The 21,799-nt window shown below is 43.1% G+C and overlaps 1 protein-coding gene across 5 annotated transcripts in view; it reads left to right on the plus strand.

Annotated features, from left to right (window-relative positions):
* ltbp1 (latent transforming growth factor beta binding protein 1) overlaps positions 1-21,799 on the plus strand; it is a 432,638-nt gene that overhangs the window by 185,091 nt on the left and 225,748 nt on the right. For all 5 annotated transcript variants that reach the window (XM_059648686.1, XM_059648685.1, XM_059648688.1 and 2 more), the window contains one exon: positions 12,344-12,421. In XM_059648686.1, coding sequence (XP_059504669.1) covers positions 12,344-12,421 — 78 coding nt within the window. The remainder of the gene's footprint in view (positions 1-12,343; positions 12,422-21,799) is intronic.

The following is a 21,799-nucleotide window of genomic DNA, read 5'->3' on the forward strand; positions in this document are numbered from 1 at the left end:
GTTCTACTGTAAATAACTTCTCAAGCTGCACTTTTACTTAATAACAGGTCAGTCAAGATGAGAATATTCAAAGCAGTAATTTTTTTGCAATATTTAATCCACCTGGATTAAGCAAGCTGGGATGCTTTGACATTACGGGTATTTTTCTGTGCACACAATCATAGAGTCTGCAACAACAGCCAGACTATGTGGTCCATTGTGTCAGTTTCAAGGTTAGTTCCCTTTTTTAGCGCTATCTAAAGCTATTCCCTTGCCTTTTCTTCAGATCTATTTATGTCCTGTTTCTAAAATATACCACAGCACCTCCCTGAATGGACACTCTGTGTTTTAATAACTTTGTAAGTGAGGAAATGACTTGTGACTTCCCCTTTCATTCATCTGATGCTAATCCTGAGACTGACCTTGACTGATGAAATCATCAAATAAAGGCATATCACAGCGGTACTCCATTGCTTGCGCCTGAGGACCACAATGGTGGGCCAGAAGACTTTGTGGACCACCTAGTGGACCCATCCCACTCAGCTTCAATTGTCACCGCCAAACACCCTCAGAATTAATGGGAGAGCAATAATTTCATGAGCATTGATTCTTTACGATAATAGCAAATCAATAAATCATTTGCCAGAAACACAAATGTGGACATGTTCGCAGCTGCGCAGAATTATTACGCTGTAGGAGGAGGTTATTCAACCATCATGCCTAAGCTGCCTCTGTTGTCTAGTGCCAATCAATTTATAACACATTACAATTGCATCACATTGTTAACATTAATAGTGCAAGACAAGCTGTTTATCTGAAACATTCAAGAGGGCACTGGATGATTTTGCATGGATAGAAATAGCGTGCAGGAGATTGGCGCTAGGGTAAGTGGCATGATAGGCTGAATGGCCTCATTTGGCTCTGTAACCATTCTGTGAGTGGGAAGCCCCTTGTTAATTCATGCCAAACTACTCTGCACAAAGATGTGCATGAACCCCCTCTTCCAATGCCATTGTAATGGTCTTTCAAGCAATGCATGTGCTGTGCTTGGCCCATCAGTAAAACCTGCTGAGGAATGTGTGGGCGGGCCCCCGACTGCTTAAACCGACTCTCATGGATATATGTTGCTGTGGGTTAGTTCGGCTGGCTCCCATTGGGGTGATTATGTTTCCCTTGGGGGAGGTGGTTGGGGTTTGTGAAACAACCTCACTTTGGGGCAGGCAGTAGGAAATAACCTTACTCTGATGGCTGCTGGGTCCCTGGGGTGGCGTTTTGGCAGCCATACCCAATTAAGGAAGATGGCGCCTCCCCCCGCCCCCGACAACCCCAGAGCTTGCTGTCCAATCGGAGGGCCCCCAGCTCAGTAAGCTCAGCCAATAACAGTGGTTGGTCTTGTGGCCCCTTTGCCAAGGAGAGGCTGAGGTACCTCCCCACCCCAAGGTAGATTTGGGAGCTGGGGTCAGTGGGGGTGAGGGCCTTGGCAGTGGGGTGTCTGGTTGGTCGCGGTGGTGAAGGATCTACCTTGAGTGTGGCAGTTACCACCTAAAGTCCCTTCCATGGGTTGGGAACCACTTATCAAGGAACTGCCCCATCCCTGGACATCTTTGGGAGGGAGGCAGGGTTCACCCGGGTGGTCTCCTCGCCTGATGTCAGCTGCCCGACACAGATGAGATGCCAGTGGGGCTGAGAAATGGCTACTTGCCTCAGGCAGCGATGAAGTGGGGAGTTGAGCCGCTGTGGCCAGCATTGGGTGGATGTTGTACTCCCCACCTGATACCTTTCCCTTCCGTATTTCAATACTGCCACACCATCCCCCCACCAGCCTGACCAAATGGGGGTCAGTATTCCGAAAGACACAAGGAGTGGAGTTTGAATTGGGTAGGAGTGGAAAACAACAGTTCCCCATCCACCATCAAAGGGACTGAAGTCAGTCAGAGTCCCTGCAGTGTGGAAGCAGGCCATTTGGCCCATCATATCCACACTAAATTTCTGAAGAGTATCCCACCCAGACGCCACCCCCTCCCCTATTCCTGCATTCCTTGTGACTGACCCACCAGCCTGCACAACCATGGAGACCAAGGGACAGTTTAGCATGACCAACCCACCTAGCCTGCACACCTTTGGACTGTGGGAGGAAGCCGGAGCAAACCCAAGCAGACATGTGTAGAATGTGCAAACTTCACACAGACAGTAACCCGAGGGTGGAATTGAACATGCGTCCCTGGTGCTGTGAGGCAGCAGTGTTAACCACTGAGCCACCGTGCCACCCGAAGATGAGAGTTCCGGGTGGATCATACAAAGGGTACCCTTTTGTCCCAGGCCAATATTCACACAACCCAATTGCCAGTAACGTGGCACACCAGTGTGGCTCAGAAACCTCTGAACCTCTTGATGGGCACGTTTGATGAGGAATTTTTTCCAGCCTTGAACAAGAATGAGTTTGGAGAGCAGACTGGCTGCACTTTGAGCCACTTTCCACTGCTAGAGGTGTTACCAGCTGCTGCCAACTGCCCGCCTACAGCCCATACTGGCTGACTCACAACACAGCCTGCAGTTGAGCTGCAGACTCCCAGAAGGTGGGAGCGGAACCTGACACTTCCTGTCTGCCGTCTGATTTATGTTCACCCACAGAAAGTAAAGTAGGATAGCCTTTGCCTGCTTGTTTATTTAATTGGAGTGAACAGATTCCAAACCATCGAATCCAGCGCCAGAGTGAGACATGAGAATTCGCCATTGCTAAAATGCCCCAAATCCTACATTTCCTGCTTAAGCCCTCCATATTTTTTGGCTGGTGTGAGACCAGCACTTTTTCCATCAGTACAAAGTACATTTGGAAATTGTGCTGTTTGAGGCTGGCCCTGAGTTCGAGGAGCAGCTCAGGAGTTGAGAGTTATGACACACGCACGCACACGCACGTGCGCACACACACACACGCGCCCACACACACGTACACGCACACACACAAACACACACACACATGCGCACGCACTCACGCACATACACATGCACATACACACATGCTTGCTCACACACACGCACACAGACGCACACGCATGCATACACGTACATACACACGCACACACGTGCACACACACACATGTGCCCACACACACATACACGCGTGCACATGTAAGCACACACACATGCGCGCGCACACACCCACACGCCCACACACATACATTTGTGCACACGCAAGCACATGCATGTGCACACACACGTACACATGCACACACACACACATGCCTGTACGCACATGTACACACACAAACGCACACACGCACGTACGCATGCACACACACAGACGCACACATAGTCACACACACATGCACACACACGTACGCACACGTGCACACGCACGTACGCACATGTGCACACGCACGCACATGCATGCACACACACACTTAGGGTGGCTCAGTGGTTAGCACCGCAGCCTCACAGCGCCAGGGACCCAGGCTCCATTCCAGCCTCGGGCGACTGTCTGTGTGGAGTTTGCACCTTCTCCCTGAGTTTGTGTGGGTTTCCTCTGGGTGCTCCGGTTTCCTCCCACAGTCCAAAGAATTGCAGGCTAGGTGCATTGGCCATGCTAAATTGCCTGTAGTGTTCAGGGGTGTATGGGTTACAGGGGGATGGGTCTGGGTGGGATGCTGCAAGGGGCAGTGTGGACTTGTTAGGCCGAAGAGCCTGTTTCCATCCTGTAGGGAATCTAATCATACGTACACAGACGCACACATGCACGCACATGCACACGCATGCATGTGCGCATACGCGTGCATGCGCTCACACATGCACACATGCGCACATACATATACAGACACATGCACACACATATGCATACATTTCTCCAACTCGTCAAACCTCTTAGGAACTCCTCACACTTCATTTCTGAACTCAGAGTGGACAGTGCCGACTGATCATCAGTCCTGAGGAAAGGTCGCCACTGTCCCCCTCTCTCAGATGCTGCTGAGCACTTCCAGTGTTTAATGTTTAATCTCATTGCACCAGTGACTGCTGCGTTTATTTATTTATTTATTTATTTATTTATTTATTCTCACTTGTATTTTGTTGCAAAATAGAGTGGAAAAGTGTTGTCTAGTCAGTGCCACTCTCCAGCGCCATTTTAAAACCACAGAAAAATAAACCAAAACATTGAATAGAAAGGCAGAAAAATAAAGAATGAAGAAAAGGTATTCAACTTTGCAGTTCTTTTTGTGAAGTGCTCTGTCATGGGCCATGGGCCTGGCGGCCAGTCATGAGTGTCCTGCACTGCAGTGCTGCCACTGAAGTAAGAGTTGCCCATCTTTGGCATCATCTTGCCTCCACCGATTTACCTCACTGCTACACCGAGTCTTCACTGGACCTCACCAACATAACCACCAATGATGCCACCGCGTGCCACTCTGGCCCAATCTTGACTTGACCGCCACTACGAGCCTGTTTCCGGCCCACCTCCTGTTCATTGGTGCAACTTCAAATAGTCAGCTTCAGTCTGGAGGCTTGATGGAGGACATCCTGCCTGTCAGTAATATTCTGATGTTTACAGGGACAGACCTCACAGAAACTCGATTCTTATACATCCTCGAGGACAGCTTTCTTTGCGCCAAGACCTGTGGCATCTATTTTTACGACCGCCAGGATGGTTTCACGTTGTGAAACAAAGCTGGGATTTATTTCCAGAGGGGAAAGGTGGTGTTTCCATGAATAGTTTTAGCAATTCAGTGTCAGAGTAATGTAGCGAATGTGTCTGTGTCAGAAGGTTGCCATGACAACAAAATTGCTACATACTTTTAAGGAACAGTTATGTGCTCTCTGCCTTTTCTCACAAGTGCTGCTTAATCCCTTTCATCTTTCTCCCAAAATGTTACTTAGCAATCAAAATTTAATGGAGGTAATGTAAACTCTTCACTGTTGTACAGCACGGATGTTGAAGAGTGCTCCTTTTTAAAGAAAGATCAAACGCAGCTCAGCTGACAGTATTACTTGAGTTTTGATAAGATGAGGACAAACTCATTATCTCCAGTTAAGCTTTTCTAAATTGGCTTCTTTTTTGTAACAAAACTCCACCACTCTTTAAACAGCGACTTATATTTATGTAGCACCTTTTAATGTAATAAAACGTCCAAAAACACTTCACAGGAATGGTATAAAATGAACTATAACACTGAGCCACTTATAGAACTATTATATTGGATAGGTGTGAGTTTGTTTCCACCTGACTGTTTTACCTGATGTAGTGACACTTATATTATCTTCCACAGCATAAGAAACTGGGCTTGGATATTGTGGTACTGAAAAATCAAACAGACATTTATCACAACCAACTAATATGTGCAAACATTACATTCCTCAGGAACATAAATATTTGGGCTAATACTAAGCTATTAGGTTACAACAGCGTAGAATGTCATACTTCAAGTGTCCCCATCTAAGCTGGAGTCTGAGACCTTTCTGCTCTCAAGTTATGTGCTACGGAGATGATATAATCATGAGCATGTCTCTTAGAGGTATACTGGTGTACTGATCATGGTACTTCATACCTCAGGGTCTCAGAAGGCTAGTCAAAGATTTTATGAGTGTCTTAAAGAAGGAAGGCAAGATAGGGAGATGTAGAAGGAGATTTCCAAGGCTTGGGATCTAGGCAACTGAAGACATGGCTGCCAATGGTAGAATAATTATGAATAGAAAAGTACATGAGACCTGAATTAGAGGAAGGCAGACAACTCATTGAGTTGTGGGGCTGGGAAAGTTATGGAGATAGAAAATGGTAAGACCATGAGTGGAAGTTATGAACCAATGCTTTCTTGACTGGGATCCAATGTAAGTCAGTGAGCACGGGGTGATAGGAGAATGGGATCTGGTGCTCATTCTGACTGGATCATCAGATGGTTGGATCATCTGAATTTTCCCGAGGGTAAAATGTGGTATGTCAGCCTGGGTGGAGTTGGAGTTGTTGAATCTAGAGGTTCATGAAGTCATTACTGAGGGTTTCAGTAACAGATGGGTCGAAGCAGCAATGAAGCTGATGTGCATGGGAGTTCTTCCAGCACTTTCAAAGCCAAAAAAAGCCTATATTCTTTGTATTCTTTTGTAGTTTGTGGGCATTGTCAGCGAGGCCAGTATTTGTCACCCATCTCTAATTGCCCTTGAGCTTGTGTGGTGCACACAGGACTGTTTCAAAGGGTAGCCAAGAGTGAGCCACATTGCTGCCAGTCTGGAGTCACATGTGGGTCAGGCCGGGTAGAGACAGCAGACTTCCTTCCATTAGCCGCATGGATTTTAGTGCAACAGATGGGTTTTTAAGCAACAATTTCCGATTGTTACTGAGGCTATCTTTCAACTCAAGGTTGATTAATTCAATGTAGTTATCAATTAAATTGTAAATTCTGATAACTAGTGCAAAAAGGTTTGGAGCAAAACTTTCTGTATGTATCCATTCTTCTATTATCACAGTGCACAAGACAGAAACCAGTCAATGTCATCGCTGTAAAGCATTGGCCTTCAGATTTCTGTTATCCAACAAAATGTTGCTGTGTTGTGTACTGTTTCTCTTGGCCAACCTTTCCCTCTGAATTCGGCTTCTATATTTGCTTCAGGCTCTTTAAATCAGGCATTCTCTGAAAGGCATAAGACCCTTCTCTCTCCCAGTCAGTTTTCCAGTCAGTAGTGGCATCTGGTATCTCTGAAGCACACTAATGTCCTTTAGGGAAGGAAACTATCATCCTCACCTGGTTTGGCTTACACGTGACTCCAGACCCACAGCAATGTGGTTGACTCTTAATTGGTCTCTGGGCAATTAGGGATGGGGCAATAAATGCTGGGCATGGCCAGTGACGCCCTCATCTCATAAATGAATAAATTTTTAAAAACTTTGATTTATAACTATGGGTGAAGCCATCTGCTGCTGAGCTTCTTTAGGATGTCTGTACATCCTTTGAGGGGACTAATTGTGGTTTGTGTGTAGCTCCCAATTAGACTCCTTCAACCTCCTGTAAAGAAAGTTAGACTTCACCGGCATTTGATTGGGTCTGCAGAGCCTGATCAGTTCCTACCTGAAGGAAAAAAGCCAGTTGAGATTTTATCCTTCTTGTTAAAAGCTTTATATTTTTAATTAGTTTTTCACCAGATGGTAATTTTCTGGGAATATGCTGAGGATCTGATTGAAATAATCTCTGTTAGCTATCTCCCAAAAGGGAGTTATTTTAGTTATTGAATTAAAAAAGTAGACAATTTAACTTTAAAAAGCACACAAATCTATTAAAATAATACTCAGTGTTACATGAAAAGCATTAGTTGTAATATGAGATAAGTTCAACACAAAGTAAGGATGTCTAGCTATTGTTTCAGCAGAGAATCTGAGCAGAGAATTTAACCTTCAAGTATTTCAAAGATACTAATTTAGAAAGTAAAAGACATATGTCAAGAATTAAAGTTACCTTAATGCCAAAGTGCATGAGACTCATTAAGCTTAAATCTATACTGTAATTTTGGGGTGAGGGGCTTATGAAGTTAATTTTTCCGTGTAAATGTTTCCAATATTAATAAGCAATGAAACCTTGCTGATTTTCCAAAATTTGTGTAAGTGCATTGTATTATGTAAATGTCTGTTCAATGAAATGTTGTTTTGACCTGCTTTGGAAAATTAGATTTTCGGCAGTTATCTTGGCTCATGTTTGCTAAATCAAAAAAAACAGCTTCAACCGAGATAACAAAGCTTAGGTTGTAATATTAAAAGCTGAAAGAACTGCAAATGCTAGAGTTCAGAAACTGCGAGAAAAGCTCAGCAGGTCTGCCAGCATTTGTGGAGAGAAATCAGAGTTAATGTTTCATGTTCAGTGACTCTTCCTCAGAACTGCTCATTTCTTAGTTTAAAATCTTTCTGAAAGCTGATATCTCTGGTAGTGCAGTGCTTCATCAGTGCTTCACTGGGATGTCATTCTTGATCTTTGTGTCAACTCTTGAAATAGGGTTCTCTTTTGACTTAAAGCCATGAGTGAAAGCAAATTGGTGACAATCGTAAGCTCTGAGGAAGAGTCACTGGACCCGAACCGTTAATTCTGATCTCTCTACACAGATGCTGTCAGATCTGCTGATCTTTACCAACAACTTCTGTTTCTGTTTGGGGTCTAATATTTTGCAGTCTGATTGTGGTTCTAATTAACTCAGCGTACTAGTGTAAAGAAGAGTACTGTAAAATACTGTTCTTTTTGCAGATGTGCATATTTCCTTATCAAGGAATTCACAGTGTTGTGCAGCAAGTCAATTGTATTGCGTTTGCAAGCTAGTTCTGACTGTTTAAAACTGTCTGTCTGTGAGTTTACAAAAGGATCACCTTTAGTCTGCATTAATACTGTATCATTTGGCACTTATTCCTTTGCAGCATGACAACAGAAATGGTATGTCAAATTTACTTCTTTCACTGTAAAGTCCTTAGGGATGTCCTGAGGTTGTGAAAGTTGCTATAGAAATGAAAGTCTTCTATCCTGAATGACAGATGAGGGTCGGTCTCTGAAACAGGAAGTAAGTAGTAGTCCGAACTGCACTCTGTTCAAGGATACTTTGCCTTGATTATTGGGCTGCAGGATCCGTGCATTGAGGCGGTACATTACTGCCAGTTCTCAATAAGATGAACAAGTACAGTATTGATGTGTCGGCCGGCCGTCTACTCCACAAACCCCAAACAGTCAGAACATTCAGGGTGACTGCCGACTTTTTTTTGGAAAGAAAGGTGTTACAAGTTGTTGCCGTTGTACTATGTCCCGCTTGTTCTCTGTAACTTTTCCACCCACACTCTGGGCCTCCCTCAGGCGAAATGGTGGGCCACATAACACTGTTGTTCTGAGTTTATTGAATCCTCAGCTCACTGGTGGACAGAATGAAGATGAACAAAACGCACTGCTCCCTGTCCTGGTTTGGGGCTCAGAGCAGAAACTGGCGGAGGATAGGCTTGGGAAAGGAGGGATGGGCTAGGGGTCGTTGCCGGTGGGTGGGGGAGAACCTGGAAAGGACAAAGGAGCAAAGACAGCTGTAGAGACTGAAATTCCTCAGAGGGTTTCACAGAGGGAGATAGTCCTTTTTTTTGAGGAAGGAAGAGTCAGCTAAACAGACCCTCTTGATTGGGGGTGTAAGAGAGAGGAAGAAAAGATATATTGTTCATAGGGGAGCAGTGAGAGGGGGAGAGGCTGGGGTTGAGGGAGGGGTGGATTTCTGTTTCTGCTGCAATGTTGAAAAATAGCTCCATTGGAGCCTAATGAATTAATATTAATCCACTGAGTGGTATCATAGAAACTCCAGTAGTGTTGGACTACATTGTTTAAAATTCTCAAATGTAATAACAGGTTCAAGAGAATAATTTCAATGTTTTAGGCCAAATACAAAACTGAGAGCTACAAACCTTTCGGTCCTTCAATCAGAGTTTATACTCTCATTGAGATTCTGCATTAAATTAACTGTCAACAATCTATCCAATATTTTCTTTATATTCAGTTTTTTGTTCTTTTCTCCTAATCCACTGTTTTGTACAGTTCAGGGTAAAGGCAGTACTACACAGTCTTCTCAGCATGAGATGTGGTTGTATTGACTGTTTCAGAGCACAGTTTATGTTTCAGATTAGAAAAAAGATAGTCTGATCAAATTAGAAGCAGCAGGCAACTGGGGAAATGTGCTGTTTGTAAAACACTTTGGAAATGTTGTTCCAGCCACTGATGAATCTGATACAGTGCAACATGAGCAGATCAGGAACTCATGCTGAGTTCCCATTTCAAACCTGTAGCATTGACCTAGGAATATTGGCGTAACCAATTCGTAACGTAAAACATTGGAGAACATCTGATGTTCCGCTACTTCTTTATGGCTCCTGGCAAACAGGGGAACCAATTTCAGCACTCATCCCATGACAGGGCTGACATTATAGCACACTGTTGGATTTGTTCTCAGAGGTAGCGAATGAGGTTTTTAGTGGTGAAGGAAGGTTAATTCTACCTGCTTTTTAATTAAGCAATGGGGGATCTTTGGATGTAAGTGAGATCCTACAGAGAACATCTGGGTTTCATTTTGCATGAAATAAATGCACCAGGTTGAAACCACATTGTACAATATTGTAGTGAGTACTCATTTATCGGTTTGAAATTGTGCTGTGCAATATTGGTAAAAAAATGTTAACACACTAATTCCCAGGATTACAGGGTGCGGGTGGAGTTTAATTCAGCCCTTGGGAAAGAGCTTGGAGATAGGGTTGGATTGTAGTGTCAAGGAGGAAGTCTGAACTGGATTGCCCATCGCTGCCCTGAACCTCTGTGATCCCCAGTACAGGCTGGTAAAGCAGAGAACTGCTGAGGTGGAGTGACAGTGAGTCCTCCTGATTGAGAAACTCGTGACTCACAGACATCTCCCCAACAACAAAGGCCTGCTCCCCTTTGGAATCACTGCCCAGACCCTGAACAGCAAGCCCTGCGCACCCTGGTGAACTGCACCAACTTACTCTGGTTCTGAGGCTTCCTGCACGTCACTGCTGTTGACCAGCTCCCATCCCGAAAGTGAATCACACTGAGATTTATTATTCTTTCATGGGATATGGGTATTGGTGGCCAGGCCACTATTTATGGTGATAATGAGCTGCCTTCATGAACCATTGGAGACCGTATGGTCATGGTCACAGAGCTGTAATGGAGGACATTCCAGGATTTTGACCCAGTGGCAGTGAAGAAATGGTAATATCATCTCAAGTCAGAATGGTGCATGTCTTGCAGGGAATCCCGCAGACAGTGGTGTATCTGTTGCCTTCGTCTGGTATTGTCGGGACTAAAGAACTGCAGGCTTTCTGAATGGAAGACAGCGCTTGAAGGTGGAATATTCCTCTTTAAATACGTGGAAGCCTGAATGCTAGGAAGTTAGTTGCCAGGCGACCAGTGAATTTTGCTTGGCTTCCTTGGAATGGCTGCAGTGGGGTCAAGCCTGGCTTTCTGAGCCATCTCTGCTATCACTATGTTCAACCCCATGATTACCAACTGACTGATCAACATTTGATAGTCAGCAACAATCCCAAGCTTCTAACTTTTGTAGATTCTACAAAAGAATCTACAATGGTCCATCCATTGGGTGTCAATTTGCACAAGGACATTGAATCTTGGCAGAACAAAGTTCATAGATACAGCCTCTAATGTTTAAGGTAAAGTGAATTCAACTCCTGTCGGCTGTAGTTTGAAACAATTACTGAGCTGTAGCTTCTCAATATTTATTAGAGCAGCATTGACAGCTTCATTGTGATCCTCAGAATGAGACTAGCTTCTCAGCTAAAGGTTGATTTGGAAATGAAATTGTCATGGTACGGTTAGAAATTTGGAAGTGAGTTGCAAAACTGAAGAGTGTACATTTTGCTTTTGAGTCAAATGCTTGTAACTATGGCACTTTAGTGACTGCTCAGTGAGAAATAACTGAATTTCATATAATGAAAGAGCTCCAGTGTTCCTTCATGACTGAGCGTGTTAGGAATACACATTAATCAATTGCCTCAGTGTAGATTTGGATTCTCGTCAGTGTGAAGCTGACATGGCAATCTCTTGGCCCAGTGCAGTTGTCACTCAGCCTGGTGTGGCCTCAGTGAGGACATCCAGCCTCAAGATGTTTCTGGAGTGTTCTCCTGGCCTTGAAACCCATGAAGTGAGGCTCAGTAAGGTCTGTATTCAAGGCCTGGTGCAGACTAGAGTCTAGAATCTAGGTGCCAGTCTGGACTGGGTTGGAATGACTGTCATTCTGAACTTCATTTTTCGAAAGTCTTTTCCTTTAAGAATTTATACTGATGGATTTTTGCCTATATATCTTGTACCTAAGACAGCACTGCCAGTGGTGGCTTGTAAACTTTTATAAGTTGCCATCTTCGGTATAAGGTACCTAGATGTGACAATAAATTCTATTCTAAATAGGATCGCCCTTGAGTGATTTTCACTCATAGCAACTGTGTGTAGCTGCGTTCACTTTTGAGCGTCTGCTGTGCTCTCTAATTAGTTAGCAACATCTTCTGAGTCACTCACATTGAGCAGTTGATCTGAAGCAGTAGGGGAGCAGTCCCACGCACATCCATACTAAAATGGTTGTCTGGTAAGCAGTAGCTTATTTCATGTAGATGACTCTGGTGCACGAAAATGTTTGTTACATGCTGCGTATTCAGGTAGGAAATTGTATCTGTTTATGATGCCAAAGAGTAATGCTCTCTGTGGTTTGAGGTATTTACTGTCCTTGTCTTCATGCTGTTCGCTTGATTTTTAAAAAAATTTACACTGCATGTATTCCATCTTCACCGGCCCATGTTTCTTTAAAGCATGGGTACAGATAATGAGTAAGTGTCAGTGATCTGATTTTGCTTCAATTTCAGCTTTCCCTGTTCGAGGAAATGGACAAGTGGTGGAGTGCCCCGTGGGTTACAAGCAGGTTAATGCTACACATTGTCAGGGTAAGTGCCTTAAGACCTCTGCGTTTTAAGAGATTTTGCAGCCATCCCTTTATGTAAGCAGTGACTGCCATTTCAAAGGCTCGCTTTGTTCTGGAGCCTGTCATTTTCAACTGCGAGAAAACACTTAAGAGACGGGAGAACAAGTCTGTCTTCAGATGATTTCTCTCACATGTCTGTCACACTGCTGAGAAACTGAGAGGTTCACTCGACATCAGGCAATGTTTCCGTGAAATAATAATTACACACATCAAACCCAAAACATGGAGGTGAATTTCGATTTTTAAATCTCAGTCTGTTTAGCAGTTGACTTCACCTTTTGCTAAAATCCACACAGACATTCTCCCTTCTCTTTCATTAAGTACGCTTCGCAAGTAACTATGCAACCAAATACTTTGCATTCTCAAAGAATGTATATTGTGAGGACATTTCATTTCCCCTACAAAACATTTAACTGAAGGACAAGAAATTACTGCTGTCAAGTTAAATATGTCATATTTTTGAGAAGTTGAACTTTAATGAAGACAGGCATAAACCCAGGAGCGATATGAAACAGAAAAGGAGAATGTCTCAGTAAAATAGAATGATATAAACATATACAGGAAATGGTGTGTATTAATCGTTTAATACGTAAGCCATAATATGATTCAATGATTTGCATTGAGATAAATTAAATCTCTGGCTATTGCTAATCCAATTGGGTGATTCTTTAGCAACAACAGCTTCCATGACGCGTTTACTATGAAAATCAGCTTAATGATGGTCAGGTAAACAAGTTCTAAGGACGGTGGGGTTGGAAAAGATGGTCAAATCCCAATTTGAAAACTGGCAGAAATTTCAACTTTGCAGGGGTTAGTCATGATTGTCAGCTTGGTAGACTACGCACCCAATGGCCCTCTGCATTGAGTGGGTTGCAAAGTGGGTCATCGATTCACTACTATCTGTTGTGTGTAGACGGGTTTGAACGTGTGAGTTTAGAAAGGGATGTCGAAGTCATGGAGCGCATGCAGGCTAAACAATTCATAAGGACGTAAAACCCCAGCATGAGAGAGCTGGCTGGAAATATGAAAAAGAAAATGGATATTTTTAAGATGTGTAGTTTCCGGTGTTGAACTGGGGTGGACAGAGTCAAAAAATCAGACAACACTAGGTTATAGTCAACAGATATATTTAAAGTCACAACCTTTCAGAGTGCTGATCCTTCATCAGGTGAAGTCACTGTAACCTGATGCTGTGTGATTTTTGCATTTTTTAAAAAAATTGGAGTTAACAAAGTAAGCATTGATCCAATGGAAAGTGGGTGATGAATGATGGAAAATGATAGATGGCAGACGAACTGAACGGCTATTTTGCACCAGTCTCCTGGACAGATGTAGCAATGTAAGTAACGACCCAGAAATAGCTTTAATTCAAGAAATGAAAATGAGGGAGAAATGACAGGAACTTACAACCTCCAGGGAAGTGGTAATAAGCAAATTGTTGAGCTTTGACCTGACAATCACTGGGTCCTGATAAAATTGAGGTTTGAGCCATAAAAGAAATAGGTTGTGAGATAATTGATGTGTTGGCTTTAATTTGCAAAATTCCGTTGATTTAGGAATGGTTCCAGTAGATTAGAGAATACTGTCTGCATCACATTATTCAAAAAGGAACGGATGTGGGAAGCAGAAAACTACAGGCCAGCTAGCTTAACATCTGTCATCGGCGAAAAAGTTAGTCATTCTTATTAAAGATGCTATAGTGGTGCACTCAACGAGGTTCAAGGTGATTGGTAGAGCTAGCATCGTTGTGTGAAAGGCAGGTCAAATTTAACCAAGTTATTTGGTGTTTTTTGAGGAAGGGATATGCTGTGAATAAAGAGGAAGCAGAGAATGTCCTGTGGTTAGATTTTCAGAAAGCGTTTCATAAGATGCCACATCAAAGGTTATTGCAGAAATTAAAAGCTCACGATGCTTGGAAGCTTGGCTAGCTATCAGGAAGCTCAGCGTAGGCATAAATGGGTCACCTTCTGTTCAACAAGATACAATGAGTGGTGTATCATAGGGATCAGTGCTGGGGCTTCACTATTTTGAAGGGATCAATGGTGAGGTTTCTCTTGGCACAATGATAAATGCTGTAAAATATTTATGGTCAACCTATGGGTGAGGTATTTGGGGAACATGTTGAACAGTGTAGGAAGAGCTCTGGCTAGACGGTGAGCGCTGTAAGGCAGTGTCCTGGCAGTGTCTCCTGGCCACTTGTGTGTCTCTGATGTCACCCCAGCACTTTCAGGTCACCTCTCATATAGCAAAAATAAACTAAAAGACCCCTTTGGGCCTATTGATGGTTGTGAAGCATCAAGTAAATACTGGTCCAAACTACATGTCATGCTGTGCATGTTCACCATCATTACAAGATCAGTCATTCCTGTTGTTGCTGGTAAAAACTGGCAAGTTTATTCACAAGATATACAACTGTATTTGTTTTTCTTAATGATAACATAACATTTTAAAAAATAGTAAATACTTGCATTAAATTAACACTGGAAGAGTGAAGGGGAGGACATTGGTGAGTACCTTGTCCAGTTCTGATCGCCCAGTTATACGAAGGATATTAAGTTGGAGAGGGTTCAGAAGAGATTTACCAGGTTGTGCTGGGTGTGGAAGGGTTGAGTTATAGAGAAAGTTTGAGTGGGCTGGGACTTTTTCCACTGGAGCATGGGAGGGTAATAGACGACCTTATCACAGTTTATAAATTCATGTGGGTGTAGATAGGGTTAATGGTAGTTGTTTCTTTCCCTAAGATGGGGGAATTTAAAGTCTAAGGCTGCACATTTTTCAGGTGAGAGGAGGGAGATTTAAAAAAGATTTTTACATGGTGAGCGGTTCGTGTGTGGGGAATGAACTCCCAGGTACAATTACAACATTTAAAAGACATTTGGACGTTTACATGAGTAGGAAAGGTTTGGAGGGATAGGGGCCAGGAGGAAGCAGGTGGGAGTAGTTTAGTTTGGGATTATGTTTGACTGTTTGGACTGAAGGGTCAGTTTCAGTGCTGGATATATCGCATGATACCATGAAAGAAAATGTACTGTTGAAACAAAGCTCTGACAGTGAATGCCTTGCCTACAGAGTCAAGCTTCCTTTACAGTGTCAATATGAAAGGCTCCCAGGCAAGTGCAGCATAAATTAAATACTGACTAAAGATCCCTTTACAATATACCAGCAAATAATCCAGTGGCGTGTACAGGTCTGGGTTAGACACACAGCTAGAAAAGTGGCCATGCCCTTTCTTCTTCTTACCACAGCAAAAACCAATGAGTCACTTTTATATATCTGTATTCATTTTTCTGAAAAGAAAATAAAAATAAAACAAATGCTGGCACTTAAAAAGAGACAATGGCAGTACATAAAGAGAAAGGTAAATTCTAATGTTTAAACAAAGGTCAGGTATTTGTATCTACTCATTGGCTGTTAAAACCCAAATAGAACTGAAGAGGATGTAAATAGTTCAGGAGCACATAGTTGAGTTGGTCAGAATCATAGAACTTCCACAATGTGGGAAGAGACCGTTCGACCCATCAAGTCTGCACCAACTCTCCAAAGATTGGGCCATTGTGCTGCCAATAATTATTGATAATGAATAGGTTCATTGATTGATAAGATCAAGTGGTGAGTAGCTTGAAATCTCAGCAAACAATTTGGAAAGAAAATGTTCTGTTAGCTTTTATTACAGGGGAACTGGAGTGTAAGAATACATAAGTGTTGTTGCAGTTGGATGGGGCCCCAGTCGAGACTACCCCTGGAATACAGTACAATGTTTGGTCTCCTTACCTGAGAAATAATATACTTAACTGAAAAGGGGTGCAACAAAGGTTCGTTAAATTGACTGCTGGGGTAAGAGGATTGTCCCAAGATGAGACATTTGGTGGATTGGGCCAAATTCCCTGTGGTTTTGAATGAAGATACTGTATCCTCAGTGGTACAATTAAAATTCTTGGACCAGGGCATGGTCTGTGCTGGAAGGATATTTCCCTGACCGGAGAGTCTGGAACAGAGGGTTTTAGTGTTAGAATAAAGTTGGCAGCCATTTCGAGTTGAGATGAAGAGAAACTCCTTCACTCAGACGACGTAGAATCTTATTAATTCTCAACTAAGATAGTTTCAGACACTCAGTCATTGAGTACAGTCAAGTCAGATCTCAGCAGATTCTGAGAGAATTAAGAGACTTGGAGTCATTGCAGGAAGACGGGCTGCGATACCAGGTCAGTTCTGGATGCAAGCTTCAGGGGATGAATATTTCTTACGTTCTTACGTGAAGCGCTATTGGTCAATAGATGGAACCATTCCCAAATGAAATTAATTCACTCCGGCATGAAGGTGTTGGGCTGAATGGTCTGTTTCCATACTGTAAACATGTTGTCACATCAAGTACCATTCTACACTTAGGAAGCTGTAATTAGGACATAATGCTGTAATTGTGGGAAACGAAACAATTGGAATGCAAATCAGCCTTTAACCTCTAATCCCTGGCCAGGAAGAAAAGTAACCAGAACCTCAGTGACACATCCTCAGTGAAGTGTCTTCAGCTGGCATTGCAGAACTGGGCAGAAAGACTGAATGAATGAAGAACCCCAGAAACATTTTGTAAATTGGCCCGTATAGCAGAACATAAAGCTACCTCTTTCAAAAGAAAAATCCATCTGCTCGTTGTCTGAGACTAAATCTCAGCACTGTGCACAGACTGGCTGTGCTCAGTCTACAAGCATGCTCTTTTAATTAAAAAGGCTTAAACTGACTAATAACCAGACCGTGGACGATTAGGTATTTCCTCAAAGTAAGATCTCATTGCAGTATTCTAACCTCCCTGCGAACACAGAACGTATCTGTGTTCATACGAGAAGCAGAGACTTCTCTCTTGCTTTCATCATCCTTTCCAAGTGAAATTTTACATCTTGAATACTCCAGGAATGGTTGCTTTGCTGCTTTGTTTGCCATTAGATCCATCGTAGTCAATGCACTGAGCCAATACATCTCATAAGTTTTGGGGCATTGAAAGTTGCAGCGACGGTAACAGTTATCTCATTATGTGCCTCGTGGTCAGGAATCTGAGCCCCAGCACCTGACAGGGTTTTACTGAGAGGAACATTCATCCCCAGCCATAAACACAAGGGGTCACTTGTGAGACAAGGGTAAATTTGAAACATTTAGCCCAAACTACAGCAGTTAATGCTAGCAAATCCTGCATTTACTGTATCTGGCTGTTTGGCACTCTGGGAAGGACGGGGAGATCTGGCTTCAGTAATCTTTCACACACTCAAGAAGGTGTTTGTGAATTTCAACAGGCATTCATTCTTTAATAGCCTTTTTAGGCTCGGGTTAGAGTAGCAGCTCAGAAGGTGGCCAATCAGCTAATATTGTTTCTCCAGTGACCCTGTAAAAGTAGTGCTACAATTTAGTTCCATTACTCTGCTTTCATTCTGTATCATGTTGTTGCACAATAAGAACACTGGCCCAGGTTTTGAGTGACATTGTTGGATTAGCGTGTACGAAGACTCCAGCTATGTATCTATTCCAATCAACGGCAGGCCCATTGTCAGTCATAGTGAATTCCTGCCTTACACATGGTGTCAGAGCCAGAATGCCTGTTGCTTCTTTCATCATTAACAATATGAAGAAAACTGGGCATCTGATTCGTACCCCGGGTTGTAACGTCCTCCTGTATTGAAAGCCACAAGCATGAGGAGCAGGACTAGGCCATTTGGCCTACTGAGCCTGCTCTGCCATGCAGTGGCTGATTTTGAGTTTCAACTCACCTTCTTGCCTGCTCTCAAAACTGTCTGAGAGACCAAAAATCTGTCTACCTTAATAGGTAGACAGATAGCCTTAATAGCCTTAAACATGTGCGACGATGGAGCACCCACAACACCAAAAGATCACAAGCCTTTGACTGAAAAAAACTCTGCTCATCTCAGTCCTAAATGATCATTCCCTTGTCCTGAGATTGTCCAACAGCCAGGGACAACAATCTCTCAATATCTACTGTTTCTCAGCCCCTTCTGCATCAACAAAGTTTCAATGAGGTTACCCTTTATTCCTCTGATGCCAGAGAACATCAATGAAATTTACTCATCCTCTCATCATTGGATAACCCTCTCAGCTGAGAGACCAACTCGTGAACTTTCTGTGCCATGCTTTCATTGAAAGTATATCATCCTTCCACTGTGGAGACTAATATTGCACAGTACTGCAGATAAGCCCCGTACAATTGTAGCAACACTCGTTTATTTGTGTATTCCAATGCACTTGCTATAACGGTCAAATGCCATTTGTCTTTCTATTCACTTATTGTACCTGCCAGCTGTGTGTTCCTTTTATGAGTCCACCCAAGTCTCTCTGAACATTAACCTTTACAAGTTTCAAGCCTTTTACAATTATTCTGCTTTTCTCTTATTATGACCAAAATGAATGAGCTCACACTTCCCCATGTTGCATTCCATCTTGTATCATTTAACCTGTCTTCATCTCTTTTGTAGTCAGTGCCATCCTTACACCTTACATTCCCACCTAGCTTTGAATCGCCAGCAAATTTACATCCATTACTCTGCCTCTGTGTGCACATCATTCCTGGGAGGTTATAAATGGCTAAGACACTCTCCCTGACCTGTGCAGCGCTCCACCAAGCCATGGCCTGCCAACTTGAGACTTAATAGACATGTTCGAAACCATGAAAGGTTTTGGTAGATTAGACAGGGTGAAACCTGTTCCACTGGCAGAGAACTGTCGGACCAGAGGGTACGGAGATAAAAGGCTGAGGGGGAAAATTAGGGATTAAAAAAAAATCATTCTTGAGCTATAAGCAGTGCTGTCAAAACCAACATTTATTGCCCATCTGTAACTGCTGCTGAGACAGTGATAGTGAGACGCCCGATTCAGTCAGTCCACTGGGCATTTAGCCCAGCCAGTGGCACTGCATTTGATGTACAGCCAAAAATAGACACGTGATGTAGGGACACTTAACATGCTGTCGGGGAGACTTGCAGGAATTTGTCCCTGCAACTGTTGAGGAACAGTTATATCGTACCAAGTCAGAATGTTGCGTGATTTTGGAGAGGAACTTGTGGCTGGTACTGTTCCTGTCTGTCTGATGCTGTTGTTTTTCCTAGATGTTTGGACATGGGTTTTAGAAAGTGCATGAAGGAACGTTGGCAATTTGCTGCAATCTACCTGTTAGTAGGTGCGCATTGTAACCATTCTGCCATAGTGCTGGAGAGAATAAATGTCTAACATTGCTGATCAAGTGGGCTGTTTTACCCTGGTTGGTGTCAAGCTTCTTGAGTATTGTTGGAGCTGCACCCATCCAGGGAAATTGGGAGTATTCCATTACACTCCTGACTTCTGCCTTTTAGATAGTGGACAGGATTTGAGGAAACAGGAGGTGAGTTATTTGCCACAGAATTCCCATCCTCTGAACAGATCCTCTAGTTGCTGGCTGGTCCTGGTCAGTGGTATTCCCCCTGGATGTTAATGATAGGGAATCCAGTGAGGATCATGCTGTTGAATGCCATGGGGAGATGGTTAACTTCTCTCTCAATGGAGATTATGTGCCATTTCTTGGAAAAATTATTCCATTTCTCTTGCTGTTTCCCGAAAGCTCTGCAATGTTTTCCTGCTCACCTATATTTCCAATTTCCATTTGGAAGTTACACTTGGATCTGCTTCCACCTTTCCAACAGACAGTACATTCACAACTATATAGTAAACCAAACAAAATACTGTGGATGTTGGAAATCTGAAACAAAAACAGAAATTGCTGGAGAAAGTCAACAGGTCTTTGGAGATGCTGCTCTGAAGAAGGGTCACGAACCCCAAAACATTGAGCCTGCTTCCTCTTCATATTCACAACTTGGTAAAAAGGTTGAAAGTTAAAAGCAGCTTCTAGAATTGTACAGTCTAGAAGAGTCCCTTCGACCCATCAAGTCTGTACCATCCCTGTGATTCTTTTGGCATTTACAAACTGTCAAACAGATTTCACTCAAAAGAGGAAATTGGCAGAATATGTGAATATGAAGTATTCTTCAGACTTTCAAATGATCTGTACAAATAAACTCTGCATCGCGTTTCATTCTTTCTTTAAAACTCTGAAACAACTTAAGAACATTTAAATATCACAGTGAGCAGTGAATTCCCTCTATAGATCATGGATCCTGTAGGAGAGCAGTGAATTACTCAGCTTTCAGCACTCTCAATGCCTGAGAATGGTTAGACCTTTATTGGCGTTCGATATATTTTTCTCATTTTGCCTCTTTTGACCTCTTTTGGTGCATGTCCGCCACTAACACTGCAGTAACGTCGAACTTCAGAAAATATACAAGCTGCAAGCCTAAACGATGTGAACTAAAATTTTCTTGCGTTGTTTTGTTTTCCAGTTGTGAATTTTTTTTTCATTATTTGCCTGCCCTGTAGCTGTGCATTGCTGACTTTTGGAATCGGGCGCAAGATTTGACCAACCAGCCTGTACTGACTCGCCTGTGGAATCCCTTGCAAAATCCCTCCACATCAATGTAAACCCAACCAGTGAAACTTGGCTGGTGGAGTGGGAAGCTGGTAGGAACGACAGAGGTCTCAAGCAGCTAATGTAAGCAGAAACCTTAGTAATTGGCGAAGGAAGCGGATATGGAAGAAGTTGTGTACTTGTTATAGAGCAGAAAATGGCTTTCTCTGTTTCCAAGGGTGTGGTGCACTGGCTGGGTTTGGGGAGCATTCAAAACTGACACACTCATCCACCTTGAGATGTCACCGCGGCACCTTGACTGCATCCCTTCTCTCTTTACCTTGTAGTGAAATGGATTTCTCTGAAAAACGCCTCTGTGTTCTTTCACAGAACATGAATTAGGAAATGCAGTATCATACCATGCTAAACTCTGCATGAGGAAAGAATGCACTAATTATAGCTCCCAGCAGCTGCTTCTCATTTTTGATTAGCTCATTGCTGGATTTATCTGGTAGCTAACTGAGTTTCACGGTCCAGATTAAGCCCTTTGTGAAAATAAAGACAGATTTTCCACATTTTGCTCCATCAAGGAGTCCTAGCAAAACTGGAGTTAATGGGTGTCAGGGGAATAGCTGTCTGCCAGTTGAAGTCATACGTGGCACAAAGCAGGGGTGTTGTGTATGCTGGAGGTCAATCATCTCAGTCGCAGGGCATCACTGTATGAGCAGCAGAAAGGATGGTGTGCTGCATTAATGAATGACCTGCATGCCATTGTAACATCACATGTGGGGATGTTTGCCAATGATTGTCCAAATATTCAGCACCATTCACAGCTCCTCAGACAGAAGAAGTCTGTATCCCCATTGCTTCAATAGCTGTATTCAGGCTTGGGCTGTTAAGTGCTAAGTA

The sequence above is a fragment of the Stegostoma tigrinum genome, chromosome 9 (genome assembly GCF_030684315.1).
Source record: "Stegostoma tigrinum isolate sSteTig4 chromosome 9, sSteTig4.hap1, whole genome shotgun sequence".
In the NCBI taxonomy this organism is placed as follows: Eukaryota; Metazoa; Chordata; class Chondrichthyes; order Orectolobiformes; family Stegostomatidae; genus Stegostoma; species Stegostoma tigrinum.